This window comes from Anopheles stephensi, unplaced genomic scaffold (assembly GCF_013141755.1).
Source record: "Anopheles stephensi strain Indian unplaced genomic scaffold, UCI_ANSTEP_V1.0 ucontig58, whole genome shotgun sequence".
NCBI lineage: Eukaryota > Metazoa > Arthropoda > Insecta > Diptera > Culicidae > Anopheles > Anopheles stephensi.
In genome coordinates this window covers 127,024-144,715 of record NW_023405425.1, presented here as the reverse complement: position 1 = coordinate 144,715, position 17,692 = coordinate 127,024, and the positions used below count along the sequence as shown (strand labels likewise).

The 17,692-nt window shown below is 46.0% G+C and overlaps 2 protein-coding genes across 2 annotated transcripts in view; both read left to right on the top strand.

Moving 5' to 3' along the window:
• The first annotated feature begins 225 nt into the window (after window positions 1-225).
• Window positions 226-5,987, top strand: LOC118517165 (tripeptidyl-peptidase 2-like). The gene is made up of 8 exons (XM_036063058.1): window positions 226-816; window positions 1,076-1,706; window positions 1,777-2,700; window positions 2,769-3,274; window positions 3,346-3,451; window positions 3,518-4,772; window positions 4,839-5,022; window positions 5,103-5,987. Exons 1-8 carry the CDS (start codon window positions 388-390, stop codon window positions 5,310-5,312), a joined length of 4,245 nt encoding a protein of 1,414 aa, XP_035918951.1. The 5' UTR covers window positions 226-387; the 3' UTR covers window positions 5,313-5,987.
• A 5,074-nt stretch (window positions 5,988-11,061) lies between these two features.
• The window catches only part of LOC118517163 (band 7 protein AGAP004871), a 64,586-nt gene continuing 57,955 nt past the window's right edge, over window positions 11,062-17,692 (top strand). Inside the window, exons 1-2 of the mRNA XM_036063044.1 lie at window positions 11,062-11,386; window positions 11,558-11,575. Of these exons, the coding sequence (XP_035918937.1) occupies window positions 11,206-11,386; window positions 11,558-11,575 (199 nt within the window). The 5' untranslated portion in view covers window positions 11,062-11,205. The remainder of the gene's footprint in view (window positions 11,387-11,557; window positions 11,576-17,692) is intronic.

Here is a 17,692-nt window from a genome sequence, read left to right as displayed (position 1 = left end):
CAATAGCAAACCCACGGAATGGTACAAATAATTTTGTACCAATTATCTATTTATATTAATTATTATTAATTTATACCAATAATCTATTTATTATTATTATTATTATTAGATTATATTATTTGTACCAATTTTGTACAAATATCTTTCTGCGAACGTTTCTGCCACCTTTTTCTTTCTGGTACGAATTAAAACTGCATTATGCTCCAAAGAAAGCAGCTGGAAAAAATGTTAAATATAAAACCGACAATGTAAACACACGCACGTGCCCATCTTCCGCAGTTATATATTACGTATAGGCGTAACGTAACGCATGCATCGAAATTCCGAGCAAAAATAGCAAACTGCGGTGCGTGCAAACAGGAGACAGGCAGCTTCCGACGCCGATAAATGATACTGTCCACCGCCGGAAAGATTTGCTTCCGAAAAACGGCCCATCGGGAGATTTGCTCGCTCGCGCGGCACATCAACAAGCGGTGGCTATCTGAACTGAACAAGCAAAACAGCGCTGCCGGGGGGCATGAATCGGCAATTGCGGTAGCTGCTTGTCAAACTGTCACCAGCGCGCAGCAAACGGCAAACAGATTCTGTAGGAAAAAGGCGAAGACTCTAGACCAGACCAGCGTACCACCAGCGGATAGTATTGTGCGAAAGGAAATGGAAAGTGTTGTTGATGTAAAGTTTCCCGTAACATCCCTTGTGCCGAAGAATGAAACTGGTGCGCTTAGCTTCATCCGGATGTATCCGGAGTACGATGGCCGGGACGTGACGATTGCAATCCTGGACTCCGGCGTTGATCCCCGGGCAAAAGGTTTAGAGGTAGGTGCAGGGCAGGGGCCCGCAACGCAGATCGTGGGGCGGCGCAAGACAACACGGTGGGGTAAAGGTGGGGTATCAAGTTTCTCAAATCATGCTGTGTCGCGAATTACACTGATATCGTTCCTCGCCTCCCAACGCAATGCAAACAATGACGGTGCGGACTAACCCTTTTTGTATTTTCTTGTTTTATCTCTTTATTCCAACCTGTTTCGGATAATAATAATGCACCACTTCGGTCAACGGTCGGAATACGTTGTAGCAAGTCCCCGGCGGAGGCGTTAAGGTCATTGAACGGTTCGACTGTTCCGGGTGCGGCGATGTGGACACCAGCAAGACGGTTACGGCCGGTCAGGATGGAACGATTGTGGGTCTTTCCGGCCGCAAGTTGCAGCTGTCCTCCACAATGAAGGCGAAAAATACCGCCGGCTCAGAGTATCGTGTAGGGCTGAAGAGTGTGCACGACCTTTCACCGTCGCGCATCCGCGAACGCATTTTGAGCGACCTGAAGGTAAAAACCTGGGACGATCGGCATAAGGTGGCAGTGAGCGAGGCGGCCAGAGAGCTGAGCGATTTCGAGGCCAAGCTTCCCCCGTCCGGAGTGAGCGGAAAGGAAAAGCTGGTGAAGGAAAATCTCGAGAGCACGCTCGAGTTCCTGAATACGTGCGACAAAAAGTTTACCGATCTGAAAACGTCGTACGACTGTGTGCTGTTCCCGACGAAGGATGGCTGGATGGCGGTGATCGACACTACCGAGAAAGGTGATCTGGAAAATGCGGTCCATGTGGTGGAGTACACCCGGTCGCATCAGGTCGTCAATTTGGACGATTTTCTGTCCGTTTCGATTAATGTGCACGACGACGGAAACGTGCTTGAGGTCGTCGGTGTATGCTGTAAGTGATGGACGACAAAAGAATCCACCGTTGAGCTTTGAATAATAATTGTTGGCCCCCTTTGTTGCAGCGAGTCATGGAACTCATGTTGCGTCAATTGCTAGCGGCTACCATCCCGATGATCCCGAGCTGAATGGTGTCGCACCGGCAGCCAAGATCGTGTCGCTAACCATCGGCGATGGACGGCTGGAATCGATGGAAACGGGAACGGCGCTGGTCCGGGCCATAATCAAAGTGATGGAATTGTGTGAAGCGGGTCGGAAGATCGATGTCATCAACATGAGCTACGGAGAGCATGGCCACTGGTCGAATTCGGGTCGCGTTGGTGAGCTTATGAGCGAGCTTGTAAACAGATACGGCGTGGTGTGGGTAGCTTCGGCCGGCAACCATGGTCCGGCACTTTGCACCATCGGTACACCGCCCGACATCAGCCAACCGAGCTGCGTCGGTGTCGGGGCGTACGTGTCGCCGGAAATGATGGAAGCGGAGTATGCACTGCACCAGAAGCTACCGGGCAACGTGTACACCTGGTCCTCGCGAGATCCTTGCATCGATGGAGGGTTCGGGGTGACGGTTTGTGCGCCGGGTGCAGCCATTGCTTCCGTACCACAGTTTACCATGTCCAAGGCACAGCTGATGAACGGTACCAGTATGTCCGCACCGCATGTGGCCGGTTCGGTCGGGCTGTTGATTTCGGGATTGAAGCAAAAATCAGTCCCATACACAGCCTTCAGCATTAAGCGCGCCCTGTGGAATACGGCCACCAGAATTGATTACGTCGACAAGTTTGCGCAAGGCAATGGATTGTTGAATGTGGGCAAAGCGTTCGACAATCTTGTCACGTACAGTGGGCTGCTAGAAAACAAGCTCCGGTTCGCCGTTACGGTGGGCAATAACAACGCGAAAGGCATTCATATGCGGCACGGCGTGCTTACGAAGGTGGAAGACTTTTCCGTCAACATAGAGCCGGTCATGTTCAATGAGAAGTATGCTGGTGAGTTCGCTTGAGCTTCGATCCTTACGATAAAAGGGTTTTACACTACGTCCTCCCTCCCTTTGCAGAAGCGACAGACAAGATCAATTTCAACGTGCGGCTAACGCTCATACCGACGGAGCCTTGGATTACCTGTGGCAACTATCTCGATCTCTGCTACTCGGCACGCAAGATCTCCGTCAAGGTGGATCCGTCCGGATTGGCGCCGGGCGTGTACAGAGCGAGCGTGAAAGCGTACGATTCGGCCTGCCCCGAGAAGGGAGTGCTGTTCGAGATCCCGGTCACAGTGGTGCAGCCGCACGTAGTCGATCCTAAGTCGAATGAATTTGTGCGCGGCGATTTGCCGGTCGATTGCAAACCGCACACCATCATACGGGACTTTATCTTGGTGCCGAAGTATGCGACCTGGGCCGTGATTGAGATGCGTTCGGCCGATTCGAACGATGCTGTGGGAGGTAAATTTTTCCTGCACACGCTTCAGATCCTGCCGATGAAGTTCTGCAAGGCGATGGAGATGCAAAAAATACTGCCGGTCAATGGTATCGCTCCGACGGTGCAGCCCGTGCGAGTGGAGGTAGGTGGTTTGAGTCGGGGAGCGCCGATATCCGGAGGCTGGTTACGAAAAGCCCTTTGTTGTTCTTGCAGGGTGATCATATAATTGAAATCTGTATTGCCAAGTTTTGGTCAAACTTTGGAACGCTGCCACTGCGCTATTCGGTGAAATTCCACGGTATAAGCCCATTGAATGGCTGTAAGTATCCCAAGACAAGGGCTCGCAATTGGTGAGAGCGACACTTACGAACGTATATCCTTCCAGCGGTTATGCACAGCGCAAGCGGGATCCATCGGATCGATTTAACTGCTCTGGCCAGCGAGGAAGTGCATCCGGTGGTTTCGTTAAAAACGGCGGCAATGGTTCTAAAGCCATCGGAAACCAAGGTGACACCGCTGACGGCGCGCGATGTCATCCATCCGGCGAGGCAAATCTATCAGACGCTCATCACGTACCAGCTGCACTTGGCGAAGGGCTACGAAGTGGCCTTCTACACGCCACTGTTCAGTAACATTCTCTACGAGAGTGAGTTCGAGTCACAGTTCTGGATGGTGTTCGATGCCAACAAGATGATGGTGCGCTGTGGCGATGCGTACTCGTACGACAAGTACGAGAAGCTGGAGAAGGGCGACTATACCATCCGTCTGCAGGTGCGCCACGAGAAGAAGGAGCTGCTCGAGAAGCTGACGGAAGCGAACATGATCGTGAACTTCAAGCTGGCCAGCAACAGTCTCTCGGTGGACGTGTACAAATCGTACAATCAGGTGCTGTCGGGTGCCAAAAAAATGACCAGCTGCTTCCTGGCGGCCGGCGTCTGCCGTCCCATCTACCTAGCACCAATCACGAGCGAGAAGCTGCAGAAAGCGTCCATACCGCCGCAGTGTTCCTGGCTGGAAGGCAACATTACGTACGCGAAGGAGGACATCATCAAGAAGTGTGTGTCGCACAGCTTCCAGTACATACTGACCGAGGGTCCACCGGCAAAGAAGAGTTCCACTGCGGCCGCTAGCAATGCGACCACTGGGAATAGCGGTGTCACTGCCAACGGAAACAATGCGGTCGGTGGTGGTTCGAACGGAACCGGCAGCGTTACTAGGGGGCCGAATGGAGCTTCAAATGGCGGTCTGCCCAATGGTACGGTGGCGAAGGAAACCCGAAGCAAATGGGACGAATATTGCGAAGGTTTGCGCGATTATCAGACGGCGCAGATATCGAAACTGGATTCGGAACACGCGGAGAATCTGTATCACGCGGTGCTGAAGGATAATCCCAACCATCTGGCAGCTCATTTGGCGATGGCCGATCACTTTGATAGCAGCGAGCTGAAGCTGAACCTGCCGCACGCATTTATGCGATCGCTCGATCCGTCTGACCCGGCACCGGCGACACTGTTGAAGGTGAAGCTGCTGCGCATCATCGAGCTGACCGGCCTGGTGGTGAAGGAAGTGGATCAGAATGCGCTTCTTGCTTACTACGGCATGAAGGTTGATAATCGACCGAACGCAGCAAAGATTAAAGTGTACGTGTAGCGCGACAGTTGACCTTTTTTTATGCCATCCTGCTAACCTTTCTCTCTTTTGCTCAGTCAAATGGACAAACAGAAGCAGCTTCTGCTGGATGCCTGCCAGCGCAAGTTCGTGGCCTTGTGCAAGCTGAAGATTGTGCAAAACTTGTACGATGCTCAAGACGTCAGCCAACCGGACTATGCCGACGAGCTGGACCAGCTGTACGGTGATGTGGGCAAATTTATCGAATACACCGATTCGAAGGTACGTTGCGATGAGCGAGGAGCATCATCGAGGAGGGAACCACACCGATTTAACGCCGTTTATTCACATCCACTTTCCAGGTGCTGTTGCTCACGATTTGGCATGCATTTTCCCTAAAGCAGCACGGTCGCATGATCAAGTATTTGAACAAGCTGTACGAGGACAAGCTTAGCCGCGACATACTGGAGGAAATACGTGCCGTCGTCGAGGAGAAGAAGTGGCCGCACGTTCATCAGCAGCTTTCGAAAATTATCGTATCATCCAACCCTCAGGGATATCGACTGTTCTAAGGTGGCCGTTGGCTTGGAGAGCGCGTTGGGGTTCACCGTCAGCTGGATAGAAGAAATTTCGCATTTTATTCTAACGTAACTCTTCGAAACGTTCTCGGGCAGTTGATTTATTCGGCTTCAATAAATCAATCCCGCAAATCTTTTCCCGTGTTTCATAAAAGCGTCGTTTTACACTAAATAAAGACTGCGAATCGATCGTTTGTAAGCGAGTGTAGTATTAAAAATGCAGTGTTTCGGTTTTACCATGATTTGATCTAATTTTTGGGCACGACCACAATATTTTCATGCGCCAGTTAGTGTAAACCTGAACTGTATGGTGTCTTTCACCTTGAATCACGAACAAAACGTTCAAACATGCGTGCATTGATTGCTTTTCTGCAGACCGAAATTAGTTAATTATTTAGCAAATTATTCTCAATAATCGCGTTTTTTTGTAGATTTCTTCAATCATATGGATAACCGGAGATTAACTGCCAACAATTGCACCTTACTTTGTTCCATTACACCGCCCAACGTGGACGGAGTTCTCATCAGGGCTTCACATCTAAATACGTACATTTGGTAGTAAATGTAACATAGTTAAAACTTAACTGTTTAGGGTATCATTTGGACTGACCTAAACACCGAATGCATTAAATGAAGTAAAATAAAAAATTTTGCTCTTTGTCTAACGAACTTTACTGAACATGTTGAATGTGCTTTATGAAAGAATGTTTCACTCATTTATGTGGATTGTGCGTTTTGGAAGAGCAAATACGGTCATACGGTCATTGATTCCGGCGGTCCCTTTCGGTAGGTAGTAGTGAGCATTGGCAACCGTCAGGATGTCTGCATCGCCAAACAAAGCTCAGCTAGCTTGTGCTTCATTCTCCTTCTCCACTTCCATAGGAGTCTGTGGAGCCCATAGTAGGCACGATTCCCCTAAACAACGCACCTTCGGATTTCGTTGCTTACATTGTTGTCCGAAGTTACGATCGTGCCGAGGAAGCAAAACTCCTCTACTGCCTCAAGATCGTCGCCGTCAACCGATACTCTGCTTCCGAGTCGTGCTCTATCACGGTCAGAGCCTCCGGCAACCAGGTACTTTGTCTTAGTTGCTTTAATCCCCAATTAAATTCTATCGGTCTCGCGAAGTCGGGTGTACGCCTCGCACCTCGCCACAGATGTCCATCCGATGATGTCGATATGATCCGCGAAGCCAAGGAATTAGAGAGACCGGGTGAAAATCATGCCTCTGATGGCGAATGCTGAACGATGAGAGCGATGCTGAACAGTAAACAGGAGAGTCCGTCCTCTTGCCTCAGCATGTTCGACACTCTCACCTTGCACGGCGCACCGTCCATAGTAGCCCTCAACAGCCGTAGCAGTTTCGCAGGGAACCCGTTCTGCCGATGTTGTACGACTGATCCATATGATTGCTGATGTTGCATAGCTCCATAGAAGTCTATGAACAGGTGGGGATTTGATGCTCCTGGCTCTTCTTAAAAAACGAAGTTCATTGGCGTTCTTCGGCGGGTGGGCGTTGAAGTTTTCTATCGTGGGTTCGTGTGCCCCTACCCGTCCGAACTGAGCGTTAAAATTTCCGATGACTATCTTCACATCATGTTAGCATGTGCACATTAATAATGTTAAGGTTGAAGAATCTTCCAAGGATCCTCAGCCTGCGCATTCGCTCATTGATTGGTAACCGATCACTCGCTTTCGCATCTGACCTTTGGCCTGGAACGCCGTAACGAGCTCATGCTTTTCATTACTGCTCTGGTAAATCTTGCAATCATTGCGATAGGGGCGCTCTTCTTTCCAGCGCACCTCCTGATGTGCTACTATTCCGAACCTCACGGGGTCCTCACGTTGTCCGTAAGCATGCGGGTTCCTCCAGGTGCTGTGAGGGATCTGCAGTTCCATGTCCCGAGTTTCCAATCGTTTGTTTTGTTTCGTAATTTTAAAGTATTCAATGGTTTTAAAAAAATCTTGTATTTTATTTGAATGCATCGGTTCTACTTTTGTTCAATTTTGAAGGATTTGGATTTTTAACGGAGTTTTTATACATCTTCTTCCTGGCTCAACGACATGCTAGGTCAAGCCGCCGGCCCTTTTTTATGCTTTTTGTTCTGGACAACATCCAATTCCATAGGCTTCCAGTTTAGCTGTTGGTAAACTCAACTCACAGCAAGCCATAAATGGCATGCCGCTTATTGAGGTTGTCCTGATTACTTGCTCATTCATTGTGGACATATTCGGAGGATACAAACGAGATCAGCAGATCGCTCGATTTAATCTGATGTGAATCTGAAGCTGATAGCTCCCACTACTATTCAGCTCAAGACCTCCAAGGTGCTTGGGGTGCCGTCACTGATACAGACAGGTGGTTGTCCCATGATAAAGGTTTGCTGGAAAAGACATCATCCGCTATTGCTTTAGTTAAGTACCAGTACGATCTTCAAGCTAAGCTATAGACGAATGTAATCTAAAGACTTCAGGTCTCTTTGAACTAACCAACTCTGAGGAACTAAAAGGGGCACCATTAGCAGTTGTTAACTGTAAGATAAATCAACTAAAAGGAAGCAAGTGATTCGAATTATTTCTAGTCATAAGAGAAATTTAAAGCGTAGGCTAAACACATCCTTGGCTCTCGGTAAATTAGTTATGCTCAGCATTGTTTAAGCCCGCGGGGCCACGAAAATCACACATGATATATGTAAATGTCCAGTCGTAGTAGTTAGACACTAGCTGTGTCTTTGGCATGATCAAGCTTTTTCTGGAAATACAGATTTAACAAAAGGCTAATAAAATAAGTTTGCAAGGATTTGTTTCTTTCACAGGCTGAATGCGATTGCGATACACTTATCTATACTGAGCTCGGACGAGTGAGGAGCAGGCGATCATGCCTAGCTGTTTTTCAAAACCCTCTTACAAGCGTTGAAACCTACAAATCAACCAATTTGAATAACTTGTGAGCCTGCACATTCTTAATCCTTGATCTTTGATGATAATTAGAGATTCTACGATCAGCTGGATCACATCGTTGAAAGGGCCAACCAGCCGGAAGCCTCGCTGGAACATCTGGAAATGTTCTATCGCTCGCTTTTTCCTTCCGTAGCTGGGTATGCATTTGTAGGGTGGTCGATGATGGCTACTCGATTCTTGGTGATTCTTAGAGAAACTCCAGCGAAAAAATTACGAGTTTGCTCTGCCCTGCTGGGCGACATCGCTCCGTGTGTAGGAGTTTTCTTCCTTTGATCCGTTTCCTTTAACGTGTCCTGCACTGAGTGTCGTTTCTGAATAACACCCGAGCTGTCAGTCTTGCAGCCGTTAGCATCCCAATCTTAAGCTGCTCTTTGTGTATTAATTTTAAGTTAGCTTTCAAGACGCTCCAAGAGGGCTTTGTTTAATTAAGATAACAAATTAACAAAATTGGAGAATCGGTTAGAATCCCTTGCAAATCCTCCAAACCTCACGTATAACCCTACTCATTGCATCCTTGGAACAAACCCAACTTTAGGACACCCAAAGAAAATCATACATAAGACAGTGGGGTCTAGAGATTCCAGAAGCAATTTAGATGTGTATGAATTTGTGACAACCCTTTTAAACAAGTTGTGACTGCTTCAAGCTTTGACCGCTTATTTGATGCCATCATAACTACGGAATGACGTGGCGTTTTGCAAAATGCGCTCTGACGTCACAGGACATCCGAATAATTACCACCGACGGATGTTCTCGATAGTTGAGGAATTGACAACTGACTGGTCCCTTGCTCGTGTCCACCGCCATGGTGACACGGTGTATCAAAGACCAAAGGGACAAATAAAACAGTTTGAACCGTTTCGAGGGCAGTAGATTAACTTTTCTTCCTTACCCGGACACGTGTATACGGTAAGGAGTTTTCGAAGTGCAAAAACAGGTAGCAAAGGTATGATTTATGAATTATTTCATTGTTGGCCGTCTGCTTCGGACGGTGTTTCCTTCTTCCTCAAAGCCAGTCGTTAAAGGTTTGATACAAACATTATTCGTATGGCCTTCATAAGTTGGAAGGAAGGTGAAGTAGGAACCTCTCCTCCCTACATCTACATCTGCATCACTGTCCACACACACACACACCCACTCGGGAGGGTCACACTAGGACACTGGGGCACACGGCACATAGTGAGTAAGTGTTGTGTGCAGTAGGCAGAATGGCGGTTCGAGGGGACGTGAGAGTCGTTGCAGCTGCGTCAAGAACGACCAGTCCTAGAAATGTCCACTTCACGTAGGCAGAAAAAGAGGTTCCCTTGAGAGTTTCGCTTTCCGCCTTCCTTCTAGTGACAGCGCACACCGTACTCTGGTGTGTTTTAATGATCGTCTTGCCGTTGCCTATTTGTATACTTTTTTACACATCCTGCACAGAGTTCCACGAGAGTGCACCGCAGTCCGGTTGAATGGTTTGGTGACCTGGAGGGGGAGGTCGTGGCCAGCAAGGGATGGAATTCACATCGAGCTTATTTCTTTTTCCACGAACGAATGCGCGTTCTGTGTCAACTGCATCGGAACATTCTGGCAGGGTTGGCAGGGAAAAGTTTCACTCAGTTCACAACACGTCCGGCTGGTGTTCGCAGCTCGCCAGACAGCATCGGGACATCCCGTCGTCGCATCTGCATCTTGGTCGTGTTCGGTGAGAGTTGGTCGGCCAGGAAAAATTCCGCAGCTTCGTTAGTTTTGTTCCCGGGTTTGTCGTGGAAGCAGCACAGATACAGCCTGGCTGTACCGCGAAACCCAAGCTTCGTTAGGCATTTCGGGAAGGTTTTCCATTTTTATTAGTTTTTGGCGCCAGTTATTATCTGTGTTTGGGCAGGTTTTTTTTTTTCGTTTGTTTTGCTGTTCACCTTCTACTTACACACTCGCTTTTCACGATGAGAAAAGTTGTGCTACTGGTTGGAAACGCTGCTGCTGCTGCAACAAAGCCACGGCCAGACTTGGTCGTATCAGTGCAGTACCTGTTGCATTTTTCCAACGGTCAGTTGGCTTGCAGTGGGAGCAGTGCAGTGGTGCGGTCGGAAAAGCTTTCAGCTAAATTATATGGTGGGGATTTTAAGGAATGTTCAAAGGTGTTGAGATATTTCTAGGGAATGCAGCATGGATGTGCTCTTTGTGGGGATTGTGTGGTGCGGATGAAGCTGCTTGACCGATGTCCAGAACAAGGAAACAAGGATGTTGAGAATTGAAGTGGAATATAAAAAAACGAAAAAGGATGTTGGTTAATTACAGTGTAATGATTACATTTAATTGTAAAATTTCAACTCGACCATCCTCTGTTACCCTTAGCGTAGTAAATTTCCATATGAATATCAGTGTGCCAATGGGTGACGAAGTTCGCCGTTAGCGTTATCGATCGACAAGGCTCTATTTTCTGATCCAGTCAATATGCATTTGCTGCACAGCTGGAGCTTCGATGAGTGAATAATTCATGCTAATACCTCCTGCAGGACGAGCGATTTGTTGCGTTTCGAATTAGTATCCAATATCTGTATGATATGATCGAAGTCGAATGATAAGGCCGTAGCAATAGTGGGACGCTTTCACCTGACAGCACCGATCCGATGAAGAATTACCAACTTTGTTGCTCAGCACTGCACTTATTTTCTCATTTCAGGCAGAATAATTTTCTCTTCACTACATTAGCAGAAGGTAATACGCATTTGGGTGGAGATCCCCTTAAGAATTTAATTCTCTTTCCATTTGCTCTTTCATTCAACAAGTGCTGTGAGGGAGTGTTCGCGGTCGCGCGTGTATGTGTGTGTGTGTGTGCCTCTGATCATTCGATCCATCTAAAGTGCAATTTGTTGCACACCGCAGTTGCAATCTTGGTCAGTAGCAAACGTGTAGCGCAAGTGAATCGAACGTGATATTTACATAAATGATGGTTCCTCTCGATCCTATGGGACCACCGGTGGTGAATGGTGGTGGTGGTGGTGGTAACGGCCCTAATGGTGCTGGCGATACATCGGGCGTAGCGAACAGCTACGGCATAGCGACCATCAGTACGAACGCGTCCTTTCGAAGGCGCGATGACGAATATCGGAGCAAAATAATGGGAAGTAAGTATCCTTTGGCTTGAGTGCCGGCCGCTGATGGAATGCAAATGTGGCCGCTTTTGGCAGGCGGACAGCACCGGGGCCAGCAAAACAAAACAACAAACCCATTTGCATCCCGTTGAAACTAATCTATTGTTTCGGTTCTCTTTTGTTGCGATACGAATAATAATGCAGCTACGGTGCGGAATTATGGTGAGTGTTTGTTTCCCTGTGCTTCTGAATGAATGTTTTTAAATGGGTTTTAGTTTGAGTGCAGTTTTAGCCCAAAAGGTTCAATTGTGAGTGTTGCATATATATTACACGGCCTCCACAAATGGATTCTTGCTTAACTGAACAATCCATTGTAACGAGGCTGTTGAGTTTTAAATCGTTTTGTTCCAACAAGATACAGCAACTGCTGCTTTACATTAAAAAAAACTTTCTCCGATGCCCATATAAAATGTGTATAAAACGTTGAAAAATTTAATTAGATAACATAAAATTCTACTGAACGCTAAACTTTGTGTGTTAGTTGGATAATTTTTGCATAAGAATTCGATTTTTTTTTAGAAGCATATGCTGCTTAATTGCTATATAGAAATGGAAGTTTGAGGACTGCCATGTACGTGATATAAAAAGTGTATTGAATTCATTTTTGCAACACATTTAAACTATAATATACTGCTTTCCCATACGCAAAAGCTTGTGACTTACATGTAACAATCATCTTAAAGTTAAGCATAAAACGACCTCTTTGTTTGTATTGGGCGGTTTCAATCAAACATCAAGTAAAATCAAATAGCCCAGCTTACTTCATCATACTTTTGGTGCAATCTTGCCGGCCATATTATAACGATAAACAGTTATACTGTGAACAGATGTCTGTGATGGTCTTGTGACCAGAGCCATTACGACTCTGGCGGTATTAATATCTTGTCATCAAGGAGGAGAATCAAAAAACGCTTCTTTAGCCTGCAATATGAACGATTGAGTGCTGCTGGCGATAGCGGAAAGCACACGTACTTCAGCATCGGAGTGTTTGACCAAGATTCCATGGCGAAATCGATAATTTTAACAAATTCTCGATTAAAATTAAATTAAATGTCCGAATGTCTTGTAAAGTATCAAGCCAAAGCTTTCTATTGCGCGATTGAGCCTTTAGAAAGCAGCAGCTTCAGGAGGTTGGCGAGCATGTACATCAAGTTGTTGTATGTCCTTAGCCAGCCAAGTACAATTCATAAACAATGATTCCCTGGACTCAAATCTCGATCGGTACGTGACGTTTAATTGCATTATATAGTGTTAAGTTATGCATAACTTAAGGATACAATTCTGAGGTGATAATTAGGCTGTTTCTCGAACAGACGAAATAGACGAAGAAAGGAAATTTATTTCGAACTTGCAACACTTAACCCTATCCTGCTTTCCTACTCTCCAAAATGCATTATAGAAGAACTGTTTAAGCCACGGGGGCGGTCCGGTGGCAGAGGCGAAAACGGCGCCGGTCTTCACACGGCGGGACCGGGGTTCATATCCCATCCAGACCGCCTCCCCGTACGTAGGGCTGACTGCTTTACTACGGATAAAATCAAGTCATAGAAATCCAGAAATGGCAGGCCAAGACCTCACGAGGTTGTAGTGCCAAGGAAGAAGAAGTTTAAGCCACAGACGCGGTTTTGTGAAAATTTCACTTGAAAACGTTCAATTTTCAACTTTAAGGAATTAAGGAAATTTCAGTTTTGATATTTCCCGTGGTTATAAAAATTTCAACGATTTTTCAACCTCATTTTCGCAGCCTGGTTCTTCAGAAACATTCTCCGCACTCAAACTGTGAAAAGGTAGGATCTGAAAATGATTTTCAGCTCTCGTGACCTGGAGCTTTGAGGCTAATGATTTCGGTAACAAATGGCAAACATTGGGCAAATAGATAAAAAGGCTGACCAAAAACAAGTATCAAAATTGTCTGTACATATCTTGTCTTGTACAAGATAGCTCTGGTCAGCGTATATTATGTTACGATTATGACCGTTACAGCTTGGTAAACCTGTGCTCAGAGTCTTGTACTGCTCAGACCACATTGTTGTTGTGTCCCATTTTTCTTCACTTTATTGCAATTATGGAGAGCACACAATATTTATCAAATGAAAATTTTGTTGTAGAAATTGTCCTACAACGTACAGTACAGTTTTAAATGACTAAATTGTGCAGCATTTATTATGAATTTGAACCTTGTTTCACATGCCATAGATAATAATAATCGACTAGCAATGAATGAGAAATCGAACCGACAGCATTTGAGTGTAATGAGCAACACTGGTGTCTAACGAGGTGTTCCAGCAGTAAAGGTTCCTAGGCCGTGGTTCTCATGCGAGCTACAATCTGACTGTTCTCAAACCATCCTTCCTTTCCCATGATTGGGATGCTTTCACTTGAAGCATTCATTTCACCGGATACCGAGATAGATGCGAGAAACAGCAGATAACAGACTAGGTTTCCGGTCCCTGCTACGAACTGACTGTAAGATAGGATTTCCGAAGCACTTTTGTCCAACCGGAACCGGAACGGTACAGCCGTACAATAAGTACTGACATTCAATTGGGAAAAAGTCACAAATATAGAGCGGTGTGATGCGGGCACTCGAGCGTCTACGATACTGCCGAGCACTTATCACCTTCAAGACATGGCCACTTTCCCACATCGAATGCTTGGAATGGATGGTGCTTGGTCATGGCCATGGCAAGCTTGTCAGCACCGCACAACAAAGCTGTGGTGGTAAAGTAATGAGTTTCAGGTTTCCGCCAACGGTCGCACACTGGAGGGCGCATGTTTTCCAAGGTATTATGAGTGCCTAAGCCATCGTAGCGACAAGAAGCCATTAAGCCAGTCGAAAAAAGGTCCTTGCTGTGTGTGTGTGTGTGTGTGTGCTTACCGGGTGGGTTCGACTTTCGTTCGAGTGCGGGGTCGAGTATGCCAGGAACTGTCGAGACGCGATATCAGGGATACGAATGGGAAGGATACGCTTTTTGTTGAAAGCATGCCTTTGGGTTACGCAGTCCGGTGTGAAATGTGCTTCTTTGCGTAATGTTACGATTAATTCAATGATCGGCTTCTTTCGTCACATTCAATACCGAAAATCCACCCTGTGTGTGGTGTGCTTGGGGAGCTTTATTCCACTGGCGTATAGCTACATTTGCATACTCATTTCGCATGGTTGAGTTTAATTATCCCTGACCGAGAGCTTGTTGTGAGTGCAAGCCGTTATCGTTGTTGTATGGAACCGTCGATAACTGAGCCTAAATTTAGGTGGCTCTCAAGAGGAGCAAAAAACTAGTAAATGTATTTGTGTGCTAAAATTGTCATAAACAATAGTATTAATATAATAACGAAAATATTAACTCTTTGCAATTATTTAAGAAATTTAAATAGGATTTTATGACAATAACCAGCCAGAAATCATTCCGATATCAGATTATTCTAATTTAAAACAAAACCTCTTTGGCTTTTTCTTCTTTATCGTTGGCACAACAACCTCGAAAAGTGTCGGCCTGCTTCCTCTGCCTGGGATAGTCATCAGTTTTGATAACGAGGAGGCGGTCTGGGTGGTGGATTTGAACTCCGGTCCTGTTGTGTGAAGGCCGAGGCTATCGAACTACATTTTGGATTAGTGATGGCAAAAATAAATCCAAGTGAGGATTCAAATCTTCGAATCCCAATTTTTATAAGGTTCCGTATCCAGGAATTCGAATCCGAGTCCCTCCTATTATGACTTGTTTTCATTTTGATTAGTAGGACGAAGGAGAGAGAGAGAGGGGGTGGGAGGGGACTAGGACTAAGACTGACGCAGCAAAATTCTCTCAAACATGCATATTATTTTCCTTGTTCTTGCACTTTTCATGCCACACTTTGCCCATCTGACCTAAGCAAACTCATCTAAGACTTCACCAAGAATGATGCATTGATGGCAGAAGCAAGCATCATTATTTTTCCAAGCCAGTCACTCTTATCCAATCCCAATCAAAACTCAATCGAATCGTAATGGTATCTCATTTGAATCCCAACGGAATCTCAATGGAATCCCAACGGAATACCGAGCGAATCTTAACGGAATCCCAATCGAGTTCAAATTTGAATCGATTTTCAGATCGGATTCGGAACCGTGTCGTATTCAAATCGAATTCGAATCCATCATTTAAATCAAAATCTGATTCGAATCTTTCTTGGGGGTTGAGATCTACGAATCTTCCAAATCCCGAACCTCCCAACACTAGTTTGGATGCGTATTTTTTGCATTTTTTTCCATTCCCTTGCAGTTGTTGCAAACAAGGAACTTTTTAGCATGTTTTACGAAATACTCCCTCGAAGCAAATCTGCAAGTCAAAATATACAGTTGTTCCACACTGCTGGTCAATTTCTGGCCTACACAAAACAGAAAAGATGAAACGATTTGTGACTCAAAGCGGCCGAAACCGAGAAAAGAAGGAAACACCCACACACACACACACACACACACACACACACACACACATTTCCTCGGGAGATTTTCCAATCTCATTTTCATATTTGAAACCCTGAGTAAATGCAATCACGGAAGATAGTTAGGGGTCACAGGAGCGAGTAAGCGAGGGGTCAAAGCTCAGCCCAGCTACCGTAGTGTGCGCTTTTTTGGGGTGACTTTTGTTCGTTCGGATCGGTTTGTGTTTGATCTTTGAGCAGCATATCAAGCGCTGGAGGCATTCGTCGTTGCCCAATGCAAAAGGATGATTACTCCTGTGTGAGTACAACAAATGGTTTTTATTGGTTTATCTCTTTTGTGGGGTTGCCTTCGAAAACCGCTCGCTAGAGAACACTTGATCGATGATGCACGTCCATCTAGCCGTAGATTGCCATCACCGACCGAGCTGGGGATGCCGTACACCGTTGGATGAAGATGTCATCCGACTTTTTCTTGCTGCCCAGGGAAAACTTGTGAAGGATGCCAGTAAAATCAATAAAAATCTTCAATATCGGGATCAAGTGTAGCTTATGGTGCAAAGTGTTGACCTATCACTTTCATCCGGATCGCGTTGAAGAAGGTCATGGTTTTAATTGAGCACTCGACCTTTGCTTCTTTGAGAGGGTTCACTTTTTTAATTGGTTGTATGAGATAGGTTTAAGCAGGGCAATAGCGAATAGCGCAGAACAACTTTAGCGTATTTTTTTCTTACTCATAAACTGCCTTAGCCATGCTCGAAATTTGAGAAAGCTATAGTACCGTACCGAAAAGGGTACAATTTCCTATATCCCTAAGCACATTCAGCCGTACGATGGGCAACATTTAAGCAAAATAGTTGAGGCGGCGGCGCTCAAAATCCATCACAAGTACGTGCCACCTTTGCCACCAGCTTGAATGAACCTTCACAGGCGAGCGCATCACGTTTTGAAACTTTTATCGTTCACTGGGGAAACCGGTGAAATCTTATAGGTTGGACATCGTGGCACGGAACGCAAAGCAAAGCATTTGTACGATTTCATTTTAAACAAGGACCCTCACCGTCGGCAATGGAGAAAAAAAGGAAGCAAAGTTGGATCTCTCGTGAGGTTTGAAGTTGCGGAGTTATACAATCCCGCCGGTGTTGATAACTGTTCGGATGGTTCTAGCTGTACACGGTCGAGGTTGTAGTGCATTCTCCGCCTGTTCAACTGTCAGCTTTGCTTGAAGAAGCATGAAGCTATTTGCCGGAGAAAAAATGTTGAAACTTTTTTGACATGACAACTGCAAACAATAGTCGTAGAAGCAGGATACGCTATTCATCATTCAGGAATTTGTGGCGAATTGTACCTGTCGTACCTGCAAAGGTTCTTGTTTCTAGTGTAGTGTATCTTCTGTATGATTTGTTTTCGTGGTGCTAATTAAACAGTGTATTTCTAAGGATTCTTTGGAAAATGCATCAACGGGGATTAGAATGCAGAACTGTACCGTTTGAAAAGAATCCTTTTTATTTTTTCACGGCCCAAGACAATCATGGTTCTTCACGAATCTGATCGTCAGTTCGCAAGCGATTGGAATGGACCTAGTAATGCAAGAGTTGATTTCGGATAACTTTCAATGTAAAGGACTTTTGGATGCTCAGAAGGATTTTTGGCCCCGTAAGCTTGGAAGGACAATGGAGGAGCCGCTACAATGACGAGCTCTACGAGCTGTACGATGATCTCACCAACGTGCAGCGAATTAGACTCGTCAGGCTCCGGTGGGCTGGTCACGTCATGGGAAGGACACCGGACGACCCAGCCCGTAAAGTCCTTTTAGGCCGTCCACACGCCGGTCCACCGGCCGGAATCGAGGATTGTTGC